At 70.4% G+C, this 21,406-nt stretch overlaps 3 protein-coding genes across 3 annotated transcripts; 1 reads left to right on the plus strand and 2 right to left on the minus strand.

The window, feature by feature from the left end:
- The first annotated feature begins 5,346 nt into the window (after positions 1–5,346).
- IL11 (interleukin 11) lies at positions 5,347–9,690 on the plus strand. Its single transcript, XM_074857998.1, has 5 exons — positions 5,347–5,361; positions 6,991–7,172; positions 7,372–7,458; positions 8,205–8,363; positions 9,319–9,690. Exons 1-5 carry the CDS (start codon positions 5,355–5,357, stop codon positions 9,481–9,483), a joined length of 600 nt encoding a protein of 199 aa, XP_074714099.1. The 5' UTR covers positions 5,347–5,354; the 3' UTR covers positions 9,484–9,690.
- Positions 9,691–10,144: 454 nt separating this feature from the next.
- Positions 10,145–17,398, minus strand: SULT2B1 (sulfotransferase family 2B member 1). The gene is made up of 7 exons (XM_074857997.1): positions 17,362–17,398; positions 16,777–16,945; positions 14,501–14,709; positions 14,296–14,422; positions 13,356–13,450; positions 11,719–11,899; positions 10,145–10,571 (listed from the first exon to the last, which is right to left on the minus strand). The coding sequence occupies exons 2-7, from the start codon at positions 16,907–16,909 to the stop codon at positions 10,315–10,317; spliced, it is 1,002 nt and encodes a 333-aa protein (XP_074714098.1). The 5' UTR covers positions 16,910–16,945; positions 17,362–17,398; the 3' UTR covers positions 10,145–10,314.
- A 992-nt stretch (positions 17,399–18,390) lies between these two features.
- On the minus strand, positions 18,391–20,929 carry RPL18 (ribosomal protein L18). Its single transcript, XM_074857996.1, has 7 exons — positions 20,779–20,929; positions 20,497–20,583; positions 20,269–20,376; positions 19,352–19,450; positions 19,137–19,260; positions 18,968–19,037; positions 18,391–18,492 (listed from the first exon to the last, which is right to left on the minus strand). Exons 1-7 carry the CDS (start codon positions 20,779–20,781, stop codon positions 18,417–18,419), a joined length of 567 nt encoding a protein of 188 aa, XP_074714097.1. The 5' UTR covers positions 20,782–20,929; the 3' UTR covers positions 18,391–18,416.
- Positions 20,930–21,406: the final 477 nt, after the last annotated feature.

The following is a 21,406-nucleotide window of genomic DNA, read 5'->3' on the forward strand; positions in this document are numbered from 1 at the left end:
GTCCGTCCATCCTGCCTGCACCCAGCCCCCCCCAGCCCCCCCCTCAGCGTCCGTCTGTCCGCCCCCCCAGCCCCCCCATGTCCGTCCGTCTGTCCCACCTGCCCCCCCCCCCGCCCTGTGCCCCCCCCCAGGCTCTGTCCGTCCGTCGGTCCGTCCCGCCTGCACCCAGGTTCACCCCGTCCGTCCGTCCGTCTGTCCGGGCTCGCCTCCAGCCCCCCCCCGCCGCTGCGGTCGGCCTGGGCCTGCCCCGACCGGGGGCATTTGCGTCAAAGCCGCCCCCCCCCCACCCCCCCGCCGCCCCGAGGGGGGGGACGGACACACGGACACGCAGCCGGACGGACGGACGGACACGGGGGGGGGGGGGGGGGGGGGGGGAATGTGACCCGAGTGTTTGTGTGAAGCCGCCGCTGACGCCAGCGACATGGGGGGGGACATGGGGGGTGGGAGGGGGATGGGGGGGACATGGGGGGGACATGGGGGGTGGGGGGGGATGGGGGGGACATGGGGGGGACATGGGGGGTGGGGGGGATGGGGGGGGACATGGGGGGTGGGAGGGGGATGGGGGGGACATGGGGGGGATGGGGGGGGGGTTGTCCCACCACACAGACCCACGGTGGGGACACGGTGACGGTGACACCTCGGGGATGGTGACACCGCACACACCCACGGGGGGGACACGGTGGTGACAGTGACACAGCAGTGACGGTGACACCGCACACACCTGGGGGGGGACACGGTGCTACTGGTGATGGTGACACCTCGGAACCGGTGACACGGTGGTGCTGGTGACACCGCACACCCCGGGGGGGGGACACGGTGACAGTGACACGTCAGGGATGGTGACACCCCCCACACACCAGTGGGGGGACATGGTGGTGACGGTGACACGTCGGGGATGGTGACACCTCGGAGCCGGTGACACCGCACACACCTGGGGGGGGACACGGTGACAGTGACACGTCGGGGATGGTGACATGTGGGGGTTGGTGACACGTGGGTGCTGGTGACACGTGGGGGGGTTGGTGAAATGCGGGTGTTGGTGACACGCAGGGGGTGGTGACATGTGGGGGGGTTGGTGACAGGTGGGGGGGTTGGTGACATGTGGGGGGGTTGGTGACACGTGGGTGTTGGTGACACCCAGTGTTGGTGACACGTGGGGGGGTTGGTGACACGTGGGGGGGGTTGGTGACATGTGGGGGGGTTGGTGACACGCGGGTGTTGGTGACACGCGGGTGTTGGTGACACGCGGGGGGGTTGGTGACACGTGGGGGGGTTGGTGACACGTGGGGGGGGTTGGTGACATGTGGGGGGGTTGGTGACACGCGGGTGTTGGTGACATGTGGGGGGGTTGGTGACATGTGGGGGGGTTGGTGACATGTGGGGGGGTTGGTGACACACGGGGGGTTGGTGACACGCGGGGGGGTTGGTGACATGTGGGGGGGTTGGTGACATGTGGGGGGGTTGGTGACACACGGGGGGTTGGTGACACGTGGGGGGGTTGGTGACACGCAGGGGGGTTGGTGACACGCGGGTGTTGGTGACATGTGGGGGGGTTGGTGACACGCGGGGGGGGTTGGTGACACGTGGGGGGGGTTGGTGACACGCGGGGGGGGTTGGTGACACGCGGGGGGGGGTTGGTGACACCCAGTGTCGGTGACACCCGCTGTTGGTGACACCCGCTCGGGCCCGGCAGCACGTGCGCCACCGTCACACCCAAACACCGCCGTGGCGGCGGGGGGGTGCTGGGGGGGGGGTCGGCGGTTCGGGGGGGATGTTTGGGGGTCCGGGGGGGGTTGGGGGCCCCCCCACACCCCCCCCCCGCCTGGCCGCATCCTGCCGGGCCCCTCGGCGTCACCGCCGGCCGCCTGACGCACGTCCCCTCCCGCCCCCTCGCGCGGACGCAAGCGCCCGCTGATGGATGAGGGCGACCGCGGCCGCCGGCACCGACCACCCACCCCGGCGGCGGCGGGTGCACGAAGTCGGGGGGGGGGCGACCCCCCCACCCCAAAAAAAACAAAACAAAACCCAAAAAAACCACCAACCCCCAAACCACCGTCTGGGAAAACACCCAACGGGCGCCCGAGCGCGGCAGCGGGCCAGGGCGCAGCGCGGCCGCCCCACGTGCCGGGACAGGCCGCGGTGGGGTGGGGGGGGCCGGGGGGGGCCCGGGGGGGGGGGGGTCGGGGTCCCCCCCGGTGCTGCCAGGGGGGGTTTTTTTCCCCCCACCGTCACCTGGCAGCGAAATATTTACGGCGGCGAGTGTTTGGCTTGGCAGGGCCGCGGCCACCGCCGGGCCCCCACACGGCCAGTGGTGGGGGGGGGGGGGTGTGGGGCAGGAGGGGGGGCTGGGGGGGCAGGGGATGGGGGGCAGGAGTCGCTGGCCCTAGGGCAGGAGCTGGTGGCCGTGGGGCAGCAGGAGGTTGTGGCTATGGGGCAGGGGGATGTGGCTAGGGGGCTGGAGGTCATGGCTATGGGGCAGGAGGTCATGGCTATGGGGCTGGAGGTCATGGCTATGGGGCTGGAGGTCGTGGCTATGGGGCAGGGGGATGTGGCTATGGGGCTGGAGGCCGTGGCTATGGGGCAGGGGGATGTGGCTATGGGGCTGGAGGTCATGGCTATGGGGCACGGGGATGTGGCTAGGGGGTTGGAGGTCATGGCTATGGGGCTGGAGGCCGTGGCTATGGGGCAGGGGGATGTGGCTAGGGGGCTGGAGGTCATGGCTATGGGGCAGGGGGATGTGGCTATGGGGCTGGAGGTCATGGCTATGGGGCTGGAGGCCGTGGCTATGGGGCAGGGGGATGTGGCTATGGGGCTGGAGGTCGTGGCTATGGGGCTGGAGGCCGTGGCTATGGGGCAGGGGGATGTGGCTATGGGGCTGGAGGTCGTGGCTATGGGGCTGGAGGTCCTGGCTATGGGGCTGGAGGCCATGGCTATGGGGCTGGAGGCCGTGGCTATGGGGCAGGGGGATGTGGCTAGGGGGTTGGAGGTCATGGCTATGGGGCAGGGGGATGTGGCTATGGGGTTGGAGGTCATGGCTATGGGGCACGGGGATGTGGCTATGGGGCTGGAGGTCATGGCTATGGGGCAGGGGGATGTGGCTATAGGGCAGGGGCAGGGGCTATGGGGCAGGGGTCTGCGGCTACAGGTCAGGGGGCTGTGGCTAATGGTCTGGGGTCTGTGGCTATGGGGCTGGAGGCTGCGGCTATGGGGCAGGAGCTGTGGCTATAGGGCAGGGGCAGGGGCTATGGGGCAGGATTCTGTGGCTATGGGGCAGGAGATTGTGGCTATGGGGCAGAGGCAGCAGCTATGGGGCAGGAGCCGTGGCTATGGAGGGGGGGGCTGTGGCTATGGAGGGGGGGGCTGTGGCTGTGGGGCAGGAGCCGTGGCTGTGGGGCAGGAGGTGGCTGCGGGGGGCCGGGGGGGGGGGGGGGGGGGCGCTGCCTGCGGCCGCTGCCTGCGGCTGCCCGGGGTTTCCGCTGCTGCCGGCGCTGACGTCATCGGGTCCCCCCGCCCCGCCCCCCCCCACCCCCCCCCCCACCCCGCGGCCGTCCCGGCGTTGCCCAACGTGGGGGGGGGGGACACACACGGGGGTGACGCCCCCCCCCCCTCGCCCCCCTCCCCTCCCCACGGGCCCCCCGGTGCCGTCACAGCCCACCCGTGGGTGCCCCGAGGGGTGGGGGGGGGGGTGGGGGGGGGCTGTGGGTGCTCCCGTGGGTGCTCCCCCCCCCCCCCCCCCCGATGTCCCCACGCGGGACGTGTCCCCACGCCCAGGGCATCCCCGGGACGGCCCCACGCGCCGTGGCCCCGCCCCCCCCGCCCCCCCCCGGGGCGGTCCCGCCGCCCGCAGCCCCACGGGGGGTCCCCGCCGCTGACGCGCGTGGCGCGGCCCGGGGGGGCGGTGAGACATCGCCGGGGGGGGGCTGCGGCCGTGGGGGGGGGGGGGATGGAGCCGGGGGGGGGGGGTTGAGTCAGCGCGGGGAGCTGGGGGGGGGCCCCGACGGGGCGGGGGGGGGGGGGCGGAGGGATGGGGATCCCCACGGCCACGCGTGGAGATGTCACGGGTGGAGCCGGGGAGCGGGGGGGGGGTCCCGGTGTCCGGGAGGGGGCGCGGGGCGGGATGGAGCCGGCGTGGGCCCGATCCCCGCGTGGGCCCGATCCCGCCGTGGGCCCGATCCCCGCGTGGGGCCCGATCCCCGCGTGGGGCCCGATCCCGCCGCCAGCGCATCCCGCAGCGGGACGCCCCCCCCGGCCGCCGACGGTCCCCGGTGCGGGGCTCGATCCCCGCGTGGGGCCCGATCCCGGCGCTTCACCGACCGACCCCCCCACCCCCCCACCCCACCCCACGCACGACCCGGCCCCGCCCCGTCCCGTCCCGCGGGGCCGCGGCCGCTCGGGGGCCGGTCGGGGGCCGGTCCCGCCGTCGGGGCGGAGCGGGGGGCCGGTCCCGCCGCCTCCTCCCGGTGCGACCCGGCGGGACCGAGCCCGGTGCGTGGGGTGCGTGTTCCTCAGGAGGGGAGGGGGGGGGGGAATGGCGAGTGGGGGGGGTGTCCCGCCGCCCCCCGCGCCGTGTCCGCCGTGGGGGGTTTCTCTCCCCCCGGTGCGTTGCTGAATGGAAAAGCCGTGACTCAGGCGTGTGTCATCGCCGCCGGCGGCCGCGCCGGGATATAAGGGGCGGGCGCGGAGCCGGGGCGTCACGCGGGGACACACGGACACGCTCCCGCCGCCACGCGGAGACACGGGCGGCCGCTCCCACGCGAGTCCCGGGGGCGCCTCGGCGGCTTCTCCCCGCCGGTGTTGTCGTTGTGTGTGTGTGTGTGTGAAAGCGGCGGGGGGGGGGGGGGGGGCGCTGAGGGCGTGAAAGGGGGGGGTGTGGGTGTGAGTGGGAGCGTGTCACGGCGCGTGGGAGCGTGTCACGGCGAGTGGGAGCTGTGGGAGTGTGGCCGGGAGAGGGTAAGTGGGAGCGTGAGAGTGGGAGCGTGGCCGCGAGTGTGTGTGTGTGTGTGGGTGTGGGGCCGTGGGAGCGTGACACCCACCCGTGAGCGTGGCAGCGTGGCCGTGACACCGGGAGGGGGGTGGGGGGGTCACCGCGTGGGTCCCGCCGCCGGGAGAGTGGGGCCGCGGGAACGCGACCGCCCCGGTGCGAGTGGGAGCGTCCCCGCGGCGGCGTGGCCGTGGGTGTGAGTGGGACAGTGAGTGTGACACCCCCTTGCACGCGCGCCCCCCCCCCCCACGCACCCCCACGCAGACACCAGCCCCCCCACACCCCCCCCCACACCCCGCCCCGGTCCACGGGTGGGTCCTGTAGGTGCGAAGGGCCCCGTGGGGACCCCGGGGAAGGACCCTCCCGCCCCGCCATGACAAGTAAGTGTCGCCTCGCCGCGGGTGGGACGGGGACACGCGTGGGGGATGAGGGGGGGGGGTGGGGGAGGGCGGGCGACCCCCGGGGCACCGCGACCGGGCGGGTCGGTGCCTCCCCCGCCGCTTCTCCCTCCCCCCCCCCCCCCGACCCCGGGGAGTGGGGAAATGGGGAGGGGGGGGGGCGATGTGTTTGTCCGCGCGTGGATCCCGCTCCCCCCCCCCCCCCGCCCCACACACTCCCCCCCCCCCCCCCCCCGCCCCCCCCTCCCACCCACCCCACGGCCGCGGCGGGACCGGGCGCGTCCATCCCCGTGGCCTCGGGGCGCGGGCAGCTGCCGCCGCGCCTCAAACCGCAAACGGCCCCGGCGCACCTGCCCGCCCGCGGCGGCCGCGCCTCCGTGGGGGGGGTGTGGGGGGGTGTGGGGGGGTGTGGGGTGGGGGGGGGACACGCGTGGGGACGCCCGCTGAGGTGTGAAGGGAAGAAAAGTTGGAGGGGGGGGGGGGGGGGGCGTGTGTGTGTGTGTGTGTGTGTGTGTGTGTGTGTGTGTCCCGCACGGACACGCGGGGGGGGGGGGGCCACACACACACACACACACCCCCACCACCACACCCCCCCACACCCCCCCCCCCGTGCGGGTGGGCCCCCCACTCGCGGGGGCTCCCCAGGTGCCGCCCGCCCCTGACTCACCCCGCATCACTCTTTCCAGCCGGGACCTCCCAGGACGGCGCCGCCCCCCGCGCCCCCCCCCCCCCCCACCCCCCTCCCCCCCACGGGAGACGGGACCGGACGGGGCATCCCCAGCTCCGGGAGTCCCGGGAGTCCCCAAATCCGGGAGCCCCAAATTTCGGGTGTAGCGGGAGCCCCAAATTCTGGGATCATCGGGAGTCGCCAGCTCCGGGAGTCTCGGGATTTCCCGGCCCCGCGGGTCCAAAATTCCGGGAGGCCCCGGAGGCGGGAGCCCCAAATTCCGGTGTCCGCGGGAGCCGCCGGGAGCGCCGGTCCTGGCACTGCCGGAGCCCCGGGATCCCCCATTCCCGGCAGAGCCCCGGGAATCCCCGGAGCACCGGGAGCCTCCAGCCCCGGGATTCCCGGCAAAACCGGGAGCAGCGGCAGCCCCGGGACCCCCCCGGGAACCCCCATCCCGGCAGTCCCGGGAGCCCCGGAATCCCCCAACTCCGGGAGTCCCGGGATGTCCCAGCCCCGAGCCCCGCGGGAGCACCGGGATGTCCCAGCTCCGGGAGTCCCGGGACCCCCCAGTCCCGGTAGCCGCGGGGTCCCCCAGCTCCGGCAGCCCCGGGAGCACCAGCAGCCCGGGAATTCCCCAGCTCCGGGAGTCCCGGGATCCTCCATCCCCGGGATCCCCGGTTTCCCCGAGCCTCGGGAGCGCCGGGATCCCCGACACCCCCCACTCCCGGGATCCCCCCAATCCCCAGCTCCGGGAGTCCCGCGATCCCGCAGCCCTTGAACCCCCGTGGATCCCCCGCTCCGGGAGTCCCGGGATCCCGCAGCTCCGGCAGCCCCGTGGATCCCCGGGAGGCTGTTTCGCTGCTCCCCCCCCGCCCCCCCCCGGCCCCGATCCCGTCGTGTGTGTGTGTGTGTGTGTGTCCCCCACGCGTGTCTCTGTCCCGCAGGTGCGCTGTGGCGGGCGCTGCTGGCGCTGCTGGGGCTGTGGCCGGGGCTGTGGCCGGGGCCGTGCCCGGGGCTGGCGGTCGCCCCACGCCCGCGCCCCACGGACCCCCGCGCCGACCTCGACAGCGTCGTCAGCCTGGCCAAGGCCCTGCTCAGCGACACCAAGGCTTTCCTCGCGCTCCTCGTGGGTACCCCCCCGCCCCACGGCACCCCACGGCACCCCACGGCACCCCACGGCACCCCACGGCATGCCCACCCCATGCTTAGCAGCGTCCCCCCCCCCCCGCACTGAGCTCAGCCCCACAACCCTCCCCGCTCCCCCCCCACCCTCCACGCGTGTCGGGGGTGGTCCCGCGTGGGCTGAACCCACGTCTCGCCGGCAGAAGTCGCGGTTCCCGGCGGAGGGGGAGCACAAGCTGGACTCGCTGCCCGTCCTCTCCATGAGCGCCCTGGAACTGGCCAACATCCAGGTGGGGACACGGACACGAGTGGGGGGGGGGTGGCGTGGCGGGGGAGGGAGTTTTTTGGGGTGCTGCTGTTGTTGGGGTGCCCGTGGGTGTGGGGTGCTTGTGTCCGTGGGGTCTCCGTAGGTGTGGAGGGGGGGGGGCGCCGTGGGTACGGGACCCCCGTGGGTGTGGGAGCAGCGTCCCCGTGGGTATGAGGTCCCCCGTGGCTGTGGGAGTGGGTTCCCCAGTCCCCGTGGGGTCCCCCCGGGCGTGGTGGCGGGTTCCCCGTGGGTTTGGCGTGTCCCCGTGGGTATGGGATTGGGTTCTTCGTGGGTGTGGGGTGTCCCTGTGGATTTGGGGTGTCCCCGTGGGTGTGACAGCGGGTTCCCCGTGGGTATGAGATCCCCCGTGGCCGTTTGAGGGGGTTCACCGTGGGTTTGGGGTGTCCCTGCTGCTGTGGGACCTGGTTTCCCGTGGGTGTGGGGTGTCCCCGTGGGTGTGGGGTGTCCCCGTGGGTATGACAGCGGGTTCCCCGTGGGTATGAGATCCCCCGCGGCTGTTTGAGGGGGTTCGCTGTGGGTGTCCCCGTGGGTTTGGGGTGTGCCTATGGGGTCCCCGTGGGCATGGTGGTGGGGTCCCCGTGGGTGTGAGGTCCCCCGTGGCTGTGGGAGCGGGTTCCCCGTGGCTCTGGGGTGTCCCCGCGGGGTCCCCCCGGGCTGGGTATGGGGTGTCCCCGTGGGTGTGGGGTGTGGATCTGACGCGGGGCGCAGGCGGCGGCGGCGCTGGGGCGGCTGAGCGGGGACCTGCGCCGGTACCGGCGGCTCCTGGAGTGGCTGCGGCGGGCGGGGCCGGCGCTGCGGCCGCTGGAACCGGAGCTCGGGGCGCTGCAGGCGCGGCTCGACCGGCTGCTGCGGCGGCTCGACCACCTGGTAGGCGGGGCCGGGGGGCGGGGCCTGCGCGGCGCTGGGAGGAGCCTAGGCGGCGGGAGAGCGCGCGGAGGGGGCGGGGCTTGTGCGCAAACGGGGCGGGGGTTCCGTGAAGGGGCGGGGCTTCAGCACAAGGAGAACGCACGGAGTGGGCGGGGTCTGGCGGGGGGGCGGAGCTTCCGCGGGAGATGATACGGAAGGGGCGGGGCTTCCGCGCGGGGGGCGTGGCCTGTCTCTCTGTGGGCGGGGCTTTCTCCCCACCACCACCTGCCTGAGCACCGCGGGTTGGTTTTTTTTTTGCTTTATTTGTTTTTTTTTTTTTCCTACGGGGTGAGCGCGTGGGGGGCGGGGCTTGCACCTCCGCGCGGGGCGTATCTTCCCCTTAGTGGGCGTGGCTTCCCCTCGCGGGGGGGGCGTGTCCTCAGCGATAAGGGGCGTGATTTCCCCTCGCGGGGGGGCGTGTCCTCAGCGAGAAGGGGCGTGGCTTCCCTCGCAGAGGGCATGTAATCAGCTATAAGGGGCGTGGCTTCCCTCGCGGGGGGGCGTATCCTCTGCGATAAGGGGCGTGGCTTCCCTCGCGGGGGGCGTATCCTCCGCGATAAGGGGCGTGGCTTCCCTCGCGGGGGGGGCGTGCCCTCAGCGAGAAGGGGCGTGGCTTCCCCTCACAGAGGGCATATCCTCAGCGAAAAGGGGCGTGGCTTCCCCTCGCAGAGGGTGTGTCCTCATCGAGAAGGGGCGTGGCTTCTCTCGCGGGGGGGCGTGTCCTCAGCGAGAATGGGCGTGGCTTCCCCTCACAGAGGGCGTGTAATCAGCTATAAGGGGCGTGGCTTCCCTCACGGGGGGGGGGACACACACACATGCCCTCAGCGAGAAGGGGCGTGGCTTCCCCTTCCATCCCCACGCGCGTCTCCATCCCGGTGGCCCCCGACCCACCCGGTGTCCCCCCCGTCCCCCCCAGCTCTCCCGCCTCAGCCTGGCCCGGCCCAGCGCCTCGCAGCCGCCGCTGCCCGCGCCCGGCTCGCCCTGGGCCGCCGTCCAGGCCGGCCACGCCATCTTCCACAGCCTCCACCTCTACCTGGACTGGGCCTCGCGCGCCCTCGTCCTCCTGCGCAACAAGCTGTGACGACGCCCCCCACCTCCCCCCCTAATTTATTGTTATTTATTAGCGTTATCCTACTGCCCTCCTTATTTTATTGTTAATTATTATTATTATTATTAAATAATTACCCACCCCCCGCCCGCTCCCGGGGACCCCCCGACGCTCAGGGACCTCCCCCCGCCGCGGGCTGCCGTAATTTATTGACTCGGGCCCCAGCTCGCCCCTTTTTTTTTTTTTTTAATCTTTTTTTTTTAAAGAGGAAAAAAAAAATAATATTAACTTGTTTTTGGAAAAAAAACGATTAAAAAAAATAAAGCTGGAAGGTGACGCAGCGTCTGTACGGGGGAAGGGGGGGGGTGGAGGGAGGGCAGGGACGGGGGGTGCAGGCAGGGATGGGGGCAAGGGGGGGCGGGGGGAGGTGACAGATGGGACGGGGGGGGCAGGAAGGGATGGGGGATGGGGGGACAAAGGGGGGCAGGAGATTGGGGACAAGGGGGGGGGGTGGAACTCACTGCCCCCCCCATCCCACTGCACCCCAAGTCAATTGGGGGGGGGTGTTAGGGTCCGCCGGGGGGGGGGGGGGACAGAGATTATTAAAAAACAGTGGAATAAACCCAAATCGTGTGATTTCTTGGGGGGGGGGTGTCAGGTAGGGCCAGGAACCCCCCTCAAAGCCCCCCCCCGACAGAGCAGCTTTATTGAGACACCGTCATCCCCCCACCCCCATCTTGGGGGAGGGGTCCCGATGCTGTGGACACTCCCCCCCCCCCGCCCCTTCTAACTACTACAACCCCCCCCTTGTCGGTGGGGACCCCCCCGGCACCGCTCAGGGGTCAGCGGGGGGCTGGGGGGGTGTCAAGGTGGGGGGGTCTGGGTGGGGGGGTCCTGGGAGGACGTGGGGGGGTTCTTCTCCTCAGGGGGGTCCTGGGGGGTTGTTTCCTCCTCCGGGGGGTCCTTGGGGGTCCCGGGTGGGGGGTTGAGGGCTGGGGGGGTCTGTGGGGGGGTGTCCCAGGGGAAGGTGACCCCCAGCCCGGCCACGCGCTCCCAGTAGACCCGGTCGAAGCGGTCGCTCTGCTCCGGCGTCAGGTGATTCTTCCAGTCCCCGAGATCCCTGGGGGGGGGCACAGGGGGGCGATGACCCCCCCAGACCCTCCCCTGGGACCCCCCTATAGCCCTGAGGAACCCCAAATCCCCCCCCACAACCCCTCCTGGGCCCCCCACTCACACAGCGCTCCTCCCCCTGTTCCCAGTGCCCCCCCCAGTTTGTCCCTGTCCCACATCCCCCCCCCCCCCCATCCCAAGGTCCCCGTTGTCATCGCCACTTCCCCATCCCCTCGTCCCCCCCCCAGTCCCCTTGTCCCCATCCCTGTCCCCCCCCTTGTGCAGGAAAGGGCTGATGTCCCCATCCCTGTCCCCATCCCTGTCCCCTTCTGTGTCCCCCCCACCCCACCTTTGAGCAGGAAGGGGCCACGCCACAAGCCGATGTCCCCATCCCCCTGTCCCCAGGTCCCTTTTGTCCCCATCCCTGTCCTCTTGTCCCCACCCTTGCCCAGGAAGGGCTGTGCCACATTTCAACATCCCTGTCCCCATGTCCCCATCCCTGTCCCCTTCTGTGTCCCCCCCCATCCCCACCCTTGTGCAGGAAGGGGCTGTGTCACAGGCCGATGTCCCCATCCCTGTGTCCCCAGGTCCTCATCCCCATGTGTCCCTGTCCCCCTGTCCCCACCCTTGCCCAGGAAGGGGCTGTGCCATGTGCCAATGTCCCTGTCCCCATGCCCCCATCCCTGTCCCATGTCCCCATCTCCATGTCCCCATCCCTGTCCCGCTGTCCCCATCCCCGTGTCCCCATCCCCACCCTTGCCCAGGAAGGGGCTGTGCCATGTGCCAATGTCCCTGTGCCCATGTCCCCATCCTCGTGTCCCCAATCCCTGTCCCCATCCCCATGTCCCCATGTTCCTGTGTCCCCATCCCCCTGTCCCCATCCCTATCCCCATGTCCCCATCTCTGTCCCCATCCCCATGTCCCCATGTTCCCATGTCCCCAGCCCTGTCCCCATGTCCCCATCTCTGTCCCCATCCCCATGTCCCCATGTTCCCGTGTCCCCATCCCCGTGTCCCCATGTTCCCCTGTCCCCGTCCCCATCCCTGTCCCCTTTGTCCCCATGTCCCCATCCCTGTCCCCATGTCCCCATCCCCGTGTCCCCATGTTCCCCTGTCCCCATCCCCATGTCCCCATCCCTGTCCCCATCCCTGTCCCCACCCTTGCGCAGGAAGGGGCCACGCCGCAGGTCGAGGATGAAGAGGGGGGAGAGGCTGAAGTTGCTCATGCGGTTGCGGCTCATGGCGGCGAAGGAGGCGTTGGCCACCACCGCGTCCAGCGCCGCCGCGCTCAGCGCCCGCCCCAGGAAGGCGCAGAGACGCTCCACGCTGCCACGCAGGTCCTGGAGGGGACACGGGGGTGACACCATGGGATGTGGGGACATGGGGACACCAGGAATGTGGGGACATGGGGGACACCAGGGATATGGGGGACATGGGGACACTGGGGACATCAGGAATGTGGGGACATGGGGGGACACCGGGGACATGGGGACACGCAGGGTGTGGGGGGCAGAGACGCTTTGTGTTGCCACACGGGTCCTGCCTGGGGGGACATGGGGACATTGGGGGACATCAGGAAAATGGGGACACAAGGGACATGGGGGGACACCAGGGATATGGGGGACATCAGGGACACCGGGGACATGGGGACACACGGGGGGTGGGGGGCAGAGACGCTCCACGCTGCCACGCAGGTCCTGGAGGGGACGGGGGGGGACACCATGGGATGTGGGGACATGGGGACACCAGGAATGTGGGGACATGGGGGACACCAGGAATATGGGGGACATGGGGACACTGGGGACATCAGGAATGTGGGGACATGGGGGGACACCGGGGACATGGGGACACGCAGGGTGTGGGGGGCAGAGACGCTTTATGTTGCCACACGGGTCCTGCCTGGGGGGACATGGGGAACATGGGGACATTGGGGGACATCAGGAAAATGGGGACACAAGGGACATGGGGGGACACCAGGGACATGGGGACACACGGGGGGTAGAGGGCAGAGACACTCCACGCTGCCACGCAGGTCCTGGAGGGGACACGGGGGGGACACCATGGGATGTGGGGACATGGGGACACTGGGGACATCAGGAATGTGGGGACATGGGGGGACACCAGGGACATGGGGACACACAGGGTGTGGGGGGCAGAGATGCTTTATGTTGCCACATGGGTCCTGCCTGGGGGGACATGGGGACATTGGGGGACATCAGGAAAATGGGGACACAAGGGACATGGGGGGACACCAGGGATATGGGAGACATCAGGGACACCGGGGACATGGGGACACACGGGGGGTGGAGGGCAGAGACGCTCCACGCTGCCACGCAGGTCCTGGAGGGGACAGGGGGGTGACACCATGGGATGTGGGGACATGGGGACACCAGGAATGTGGGGACATGGGGGACACCAGGAATATGGGGGACATGGGGACACTGGGGACATCAGGAATGTGGGGACATGGGGGGACACCGGGGACATGGGGACACGCAGGGTGTGGGGGGCAGAGATGCTCCACGCTGCCACTTGGGTCCTGCTGGGGGGTCATGGGGGGGGACATCAGGAAAATGGGGACACATGAGGGGACACTGGGGACGTGGGGGGACACCAGGGATGTGGGGGGACATGAGAGGACACTGGGGACACGCAGGGTGGGGGGGGCAGAGACACTCTGCGCTGCCACGTGGGTCCTGATGGGGACACGTTGGGGGACACTGGGGTACAGGGACACAAAGGGGGACGTGGGGACACTGGGGGGGGGGGGGGGGACACACACGGGGGGGCCCAGACCTGCTGCAGCTCCTCGTAGCTGATGCAGAAGAAATTCTCGCGGCCGCGCAGCTGCAGCCACCCCCGGACGTGCTCGAACCAGGACCCGAAGGGCACTGGGGGGGGGGGGGGGGGGTGGGCTGGGACCGGGGAGAGGGGGGGGACACACAGGACCCACAGCCCTCCCCCACCCCCCCCCCAACCCCCGCCCTGGCCCCTCCACAAACACCTGTGATCCCCCCGAATCACTGACACCCCTGAGCCCTCCAGTGCCCCCATAACCCCCCTGACACCCCACAGCCCCCCAGCACCCCGTAACCCCCCCTACAGCCCCCAACACCCCACAGCCCCCCCACAACCCCTACAGCCCCCCCTGATACCCCACAGGCCCCCCAGCACCCCATAACCCCCTGACACCCACAGCCCCCCAGCACCCCATAACTGCCCCTACAGCCCCCCACAGCCCCCCCGACACCCCATAGCCCCCCCCCAGCAGCCCCTACAGACCCCCAACCCCCCACAGCCGCCCGTAGCAACCCCCATAGCCCCTACCGACCCCCCCAACACCCCATAGACCCCCCAGCACCCCCTACAGCCCCCCCAACACTCCACAGCCCCCCCCGCAGTGCCTACAGCCCCGACACCCCACAGCCCCCCCGACAGCCCCCCCGACACCCCATAGCCCCCCCAGCAGCGCCTACAGCCCCCCAATACCCCCCAGCCCCCCATAGCAGCCCCCAGAGCCCCCCACCAACACCCCACAGCCCCCCCAAAGTGCCCCCCCATACCAACCCCTCAACCCCCCCACCCCATAGCCACCCCCCCCGCAGCCCCTTACAGCCCCACTGACACCCCCCAGCTCCCCCCCATAGAACCCCCTTCACCAACCTCATTCCCCCCAACCCCCCCCCAGTCCCCCAAACCCCCCCGCCCCCCCAAACCCCCCCCAGCCCCCCCCCACCGTCTCCCTCCAGGAACTTCTCCAGAAACTGCTCCAGGCTCCCGGGGTCCTTGTAGGGCCGGAAAATCCGGGCGAAGTGGTAGAGGGAGACCAGGACGTCCTTGGGGTTCCTCACCGTGTAGATGACCTGGGTGGGTGGGGGGACACACAACCATGAGCCCCACATGTGGGGACACCCCCCCCTCGCCCTCTCCCCACCCCTGACCTTGGCCTTGGAGGTGAAGAACGCCCTGGGGAAGAGCTGGACGGGGAGGTGGGAGCTGATGAGCCGGGGCCGGGGGTTCCCCCGCGCCCGCTGCAGCCCCAACACCGTCTCCAGCCACGGCCCCCGGTCCCAGTTGGGCACCGACTGGCACCAGTGCGGGTCCCCGTCGCTGCGGATCAGGCTCAGGATCTCCAGCATCCACACGGTGCCTGGGGAGGGGGCGGGAGGGGGTCCTTGGGGGGGGTCCCTGGGGTCCCTTGGGGTGTCCCCAGGGTCCCTTGAGCTGTCCCTGAGATCCCTCTGGGGAGTTCCTGAGGTCCCTGGGTCTACTGGGGGGTCCCTGAGGTGCCTTCGGGGAGTTCCTGGGGTCCCTTCGATCCTTTGGGGGGTCCCCAGGCTCCCTTGGGGGTCCCTGAGGTACCTTCGGGGAGTTCCTGGGGTCCCTTCGATCCTTTGGGGGGTCCCCAGGGTCCCTTGGGGGTCCCTGAGGTGCCTTCAGGGAGTTCCTGGGGTCCCTTCGATCCTTTGGGGGGTCCCCAGGGTCTCTTGGGGGTCCCTGAGGTGCCTTCGGGGAGTTCCTGGGGTCCCTTCGATCCTTTGGGGGGTCCCCAGGCTCCCTTGGGGGTCCCTGAGGTGCCTTCGGGGAGTTCCTGGGGTCCCTTCGATCCTTTGGGGGGTCCCCAGGGTCTCTTGGGGGTCCCTGAGGTGCCTTTGAGGAGTTCCCTGGGTCCACTGGGGGGTCCCTGAGGTCCCTTCAGGGAGTTCCTGGGGTCTCTGGGACCACTGGGGGGGGTCCCTGAAGTCGCTTAGGGAGTCTCTGAGGTCCCTTCGGTGCTTTGGGGGATCCCTGGGGTCCCTTGAGGTGTCCCCTGAGGTCCTTGAGGGGTCCCCGACTCCACTGAGGGGTCCCTGAGGTCCCTTTGGTTCTTTGGGGGGTCCCCAGGGTCCTTTGGGGGTCTCTGAGGTCCCTTCAGGGGGTTCCTGAGGTTCCTTAGGGAGTCCCTTGAGTGGAGTTCCTGAAGTCCTTTGGGGGGGTCCCCGAGGTCCTTGAGGAGTTCCTGAGGTCCCTGGGTCTACTGGGGGGTCCCTGAGGTCCCTTTGGTCCTTTAGGGGGGTCCCCAGCGTCCCTTGTGGGTCCCTGAGGTCCCTTCAGGGAGTTCCTGGGGTCCCTGGGACCACTGGGGGGTCCCTGAAGTCGCTTAGGGAGTCTCTGAGGTCCCTTCGGTGCTTTGGGGGATCCCTGGGGTCCCTTGAGCTGTCCCTGAGGTCCTTGAGGGGTCCCTGAGATCCCTCTGGGGAGTTCCTGAGGTCCCTGGGTCTACTGGGGGGTCCCCAGGGTCCCTTGGGGGTCCCTGAAGTGCCTTCAGGGAGTTCCTGAGGTCCCTGGGTCCGCTGGGGGGTCCCTGAGGTCCCTTAGGGAGTCCCTGAAGTCCTTTGGGGGCTGGTCTGGGGTCACTGCATCCACTGGGGGGGGGGGGGGTCCCTTCGGTGCTTTGGGGGATCCCTGGGGTCCCTTGAGGTGTCCCCTGAGGTCCTTGAGGGGTCCTTGAGTTCACTGGGGGGTCCCTGAGGTCCCTGGGTCTACTGGGGGGTCCCTGAGGTCCCTTCGCTCCTTTGGGGGGGTCCCCAGGGTCCCTTGAGGGTCCCTGAGGCCCCTTCAGGGAGTTCCTGGGGTCCCCGAGTCCACTGGGGGGTCCCTGAGATCCCTTTGGCCCTTTGGGGGGGTCCCCAGAGTCCCTTGGGGGTCTCTGAGGTCCCTTAGGGAGTCCCTGAAGTCCTTTGGGGGGGGGGTCCCGAGGTCCTTGAGGGGTTCCTGGGGTCACTGGATCCATTGGGGGGGGGTCCCTGAGATCCCTTGGGGGTCCCTTCGGTCCTTTGGGGGATCCCTGGGGTCCCTTACAGGTCTCTGAGGTCCTTGAGGGGTCCCTGGGATCCCCAAGTTCACTTCGGGGGGGTCCTTTGGGTCCCTTTGAGGGGCCCCTCATGTCCCCCTGGGGCACTCCGGGGTCACTTTGGGGCACTCCTGCGTGTGTGTGTCCCCCCCCCCCAAACTTGGGGCACTCTGGGGTCCCCCCCCTTGCTTTGGGGTCATCACCCCCCCACTTTGGGGCACTCCTGGGTGTCCCCCCAACCTTGGGGCACTCCTGGGTCCCCCCCCCTCCACTTTGGTGTTGTCACCCCCCCGCTTTAGGGCACTCTGGGGTCCCCCCCTTGCTTTGGGGCGCTCTGGGGTCATCACCCCCCCACTTTGGGGTGTCCCCCCCCCCCGTTTTTACCCGATTTCTGGTAGGTGACGTTGAAGACGTCGTCGTCCTCCACCGGGAACTCGCGGGCGGCCTCGAGCCCCCGGGGGGTGTAAAGGAGCCCCGGGAACGTGACCCCCCCGTGCTGGAAATACCCCTTCGACATGGCGGCGGGGGGGGGGGACCCACGCGGGACCGGGATCTGCGTGGGGGGGGTGGGGGCAGAGCGATGGGACCAGCCCTGGAACCGCCCCCCCCCCCCCCCCCCCCGCGGGTCCCGCGGGCCCCACGCGGCGCCGCGGCAACGGGTCCGTGGGGGGGGGACACGCCTGGTCCCGCGGGGGGGGCCCGGCCCAGCGCCACGCAACGGCGTGGGGGGGGGGGGAACACACACACACACGCGGAGCCCCCCTGCGCCCCACGGGGGGCTCGTCCACACCCCCCCTTGCCGCCACGGATGCCCCCCCCCCAATCCACAGCCGCCCCACGCGGGACTCCGGGTTTTGGGGGGGCTCCCCCCACGCCGGCGCGGTGCCCCCCCCCCCCCCCCCCCCCCACGCCGGGTCGCGGTCCTCCGTGGATGTAGCCCCCCCCTTCCACCGCCCACCCCCCCCGTACCTGGCAGCACCGCGCGAAGCCGCCGCGATCGCTCCGAGGCGCCGCGGGCGGGGCCCCGCGTCCCCCCACCCCACCCGTGGGGCGGATCCCGCCACGCCCCCCCCCCTCACACCCCCCCCCCCCCCACCGTGGGGAGGCACCGCCCCCGCCCCGCTTTGCGCAACACCCCCCCCGACCGGTTCCACACCCCCCACGGACACGGACCTCGCGTGGGGGGGGTGTGGGGGGGGTGTACGCGACCCCCCCACACCCACTCGTGAAGAATCAGGGACCCCCACGGGGGGGGCGGGGGTGAATTAGAGGCCCCCCCCCACCCACTCGTGGAGAATCAGGGACCCCCACGAGGTGGGGGGGGGGAAGGGGGTGAACTGGGGGTGCCCCCAGTGTGGGGGGAGGAGGGGACAAGTGTGTCACCCCCCCCCCCTTATTGGGTGACAACGAATTGGGGGGGGGGTAAAGGGGGGTGTCCCCAAAACCAGGTAGTGACATGGGGGGGCAAGGGGGACCCCAAGGGCAGGCAGTGATGGGGGGTCCCCAAAACCCAGCAGAGACATGGGGGGGCCCTGGGGGGGTCCCCAAGGACAGGCAGTGACATGGGGGGGGGGCCCCAAGCACATGCAGGGACACGGGAGTGTCCGGGGGGGTCCCCAAAAATGGGCAAGGACACAGGGGGGTCCCCAAAAGCCACATGATGACACGGAGGGGGAGTCCCCAGGGACACAAGGAGGGGCTGGGGGGGGTCCCCAAGGACACACAGTGACACGGGAGGGTCCCCAAAAAAGGGGCAGTGACATGAGGGGGGGGCGGGGGGGTCCCCAAAGACACACAGTCACACGCGGAGGGGGGGGGCCGGGGGGGGTCCCCAAGGACACACAGTGACATGCGGGGGGGGGGGTCCCCAAGGACACACAGTGACATGCGGGGGGGTCCCCAAAAAACGGGCAGTGACATGAGGGGGGGCGGGGGGGTCCCCAAGGACACACAGTGACACTGGGGGGGGGTCCCCAAGGACACACAGTGACACTGGGGGGGGGTCACGGCCGTTTATTGGGGTCTCAGTTCTTGTAGCCCCGACTCGCCCGGCGGCCGCGGGCCCGCTCGAACTTCCGCCCCTTGGAGCGCACGTAAGGCCTGGGGGGGGGGACATGGGGGGGTCAGGGGGGGACCCCGACATCTGGGACACCCCCGCAGCACCCAGAAACCGCCCCCCCTCCCACCCCGGGACCCCAACACCCCCCATGTCCCCAGGAATCCCAGCACCCACAGACACCCCCCCCCCGGCCCAGGACCCTCCCGGGGACCCCCAAAACCTTGACACCTCCCCAAAAAGAAACAAGCATTCGCCCCCCCCCCCAAAGAACCCCAATATCTGAGCCCCCTCCCCACCGAGGTGCCCCCAACATCCACCCCCCCAAAAAAGAGCCCCCCCAGCATCCAGCCCCCCACAAATAAACCCCAATATCTGAGCCCCCTCCCCACTCAAGTGACCCACAACATCCACTCCCCCCCTAAAAAAAAGCCCCCCCAGTATCCAGCCCCCCCCCAAACAGACCCCAATATCTGAACCCCCTCCCCACCCCAAAAAAAAGCGCCCCCCCCCCTTTACTTGGTGTGGCTGTGGGGGGTCCCGGGCGCCTTCCCAAAGTGCCGATAAACCTCTCGGGCCTTGCGGGGTCCTGGGGGGGGGGGATACAGGAGAGGGGGGGTGACCCCACGGCCGCGGGGGGGGTCCCGGGGGGGGTCCGTGGGGTGCAGGGGGGGGGGGTGTCACTCACCGGAGAGCAGGACGGTGCCTTTGCCCTTGGGGGAGGCCATGGCCAGTTGGTCGAAGGTCAGGATGGTGCCCCCCGCCCGCAGGATGCGGGTGCGAGCCCCCCGCGTGACGCGCAGGGCGCAGAGCTGGGGGAAAAACACCCGAAATAAGGTAAAAACATGAGTGGGGGGAGCACCGACACCCCCCCCAAAAACCCCAAATCCCCCCCCCCCAAACCTTGAGCTTAGGGACGTCCTGGATGCGGATGTCGTCGGTGACGGTGCCCACCACCACGGCCGTCTTGTCCTCCCGCCCCGGCCGCTTCATCATCCGGATCTGGGGGGGGGGGGAGTGGTAAAAATTGGGGTGCTGGGGGTCTGGGGGCACCCCCCAGGGGTCCAGCTGCACCCCCCTGGGGTCTGAGTGCACCCCCGAGGGGCTCAGAGGGAGGGTTTTGGGTACAGAAGGGTTTTGGGGTGCTGGAGGGGGTGGGGGTCTGGGTGCACCCCTCAGGGGTCCGCCTGCACCCCCATTCCCCCCCCCAGGGCCTCAGAGGGAGGGTTTTGGGTGCAAACAGTGGGGTTTTGGGGTGCTGAGGGGGGTTGGGGTCTGGGTGCACCATTTCCTCCACGAGGGGCTCAGAGGGAGGGTTTTGGGTGCAAACAGAGGGAGTTTGGGGTGCTAAAGGGTTTTGGGGTCTGGGTGCACCCCCATTCCCCCCCCCCCCGCCCCGAGAACCTCAGAGGAAGGATTTTGGGTGCAAACAGAGGGGTTTTGGGGTGCTGGAGGGGGTGGGAGTCTGGATGCACCCCCCAGGGGTCTGCCTGCACCCCCATTCCCCCCCCAGGGGGTCAGAGAAAGGATTTTGGGTGCAAACAGAGGGATTTTGGGGTCTGGGTACACCCCCATACCTCCCCCCCCCCAAGAACCTCAGAGGGACGGTTTTGGGGTGCTGAGGGGTTTTGGGGTGCTGGAGGGGGTGGGGGTCTGGATGCACCCCCCAGGGGGTCCATCTACACCCCCATTCCCCCCCCAGGGCCTCAGAGGGAGGGTTTTGGGTGCAAACAGCGGGGATTTGGGGTGCTGGAGGGTTTTGGGGTGCACAGAGGGAGGGTTGGGGGGGGACACACCGGGGGCCCCCCCCGGGCACTCACCATGCGGGAGAGGGAGAGCGGCGGCCGGTTCGTCCGGCTCATGAAAAGCCGCTTCAAAATCACTTTGTTAAAGGCCGAGTTCGTCCGCCGGGCCAGGAACCGGTAAAGCTGCGGAAAGGGCGGGGGGGGGGAACGACACCGGGACCGAGAACGGCGGGGGGGGTCAGCACCGGCGGGAGAGCCCCGTTACACCGGTCACCCCCCTCCTGACCCCCCCACGGGGCCCACCTTGACGAGGAGCCGCAGGTAAATGTCCTGGCTCTTGGGCTCCCGGCGCCGAACCTTCCGGTCCCGGTTATGGCGGATGTCGATGCCCTGAGGGGGGGAATGGCGGGGGGGGGGGGGGTGTCAGGCCGCCGCTAGGCCTCAGCGGGAGCCATCAGGCGCCGCCATCGCGCCCCCCAGGCTCCCCCCAGACTCCCCCGGTAGCGGCGGCGCCGGTCCGGTCTCCCCCGGCGGCGGATGGAGGCCGATGAGCGCGCCCCCCCCCTCCCGGCAGCACCGACCCACCATGGCGGCAGCAGCGGATGGCGGCAGAGGAAGGAGCGCGCCCCGCGCGGGGCGTTATGGGAGAGCGGCGGCCACTTCCGCTCGGCGGCCGGAAGTGGGTGTGCGGGGCCGCTCTGCGCGGCGCCGCTCGATGGTGCGGGAGGACTTGCAGCGTCCAATGGGAAGGCGGCGGCGAGCATAGAGGCTGAGTCGGTGGAAAGACAATGGGCGCTGTGGAGGACGTTTGCGGTTAATTAGCGTGGTTAATTGGGTTGTAAAGCGGGCAGGCAGCGGGAGGGATGGCGGCGGGGACCCGCCGTTGCTGTAGCGAGCAGCGCGGCCCCGCCGCCCCGGGGCTGTTCCTGGAAAACCCCACCCTGCCCTCAGCCAAGATGGCCGTCGCGGCCTCACCCGCAGGTGAGCGTTGCCATGGCTCCGCCGCTTCCATTGGCTGAAGCGGCGGCCCCCGCCCTCCCCGCCCCAAGATGGCAGCCGTGCCCCCGCCTGACCCGCAGCGCCCTCAATAAAGATGGCGCTCCCCAACGTCACCGCCCGTTGCCCTCTACGGCGGCGCCGCCCTCAACCAACATGTCGGGGCGCGGCGGGGCGGGGCAAGCGCGGCTCTGTCTCCCATTGGCTGACAGCGGGG

This window comes from Strix uralensis, unplaced genomic scaffold, assembly GCF_047716275.1.
Source record: "Strix uralensis isolate ZFMK-TIS-50842 unplaced genomic scaffold, bStrUra1 scaffold_466, whole genome shotgun sequence".
Lineage (NCBI taxonomy): Eukaryota > Metazoa > Chordata > Aves > Strigiformes > Strigidae > Strix > Strix uralensis.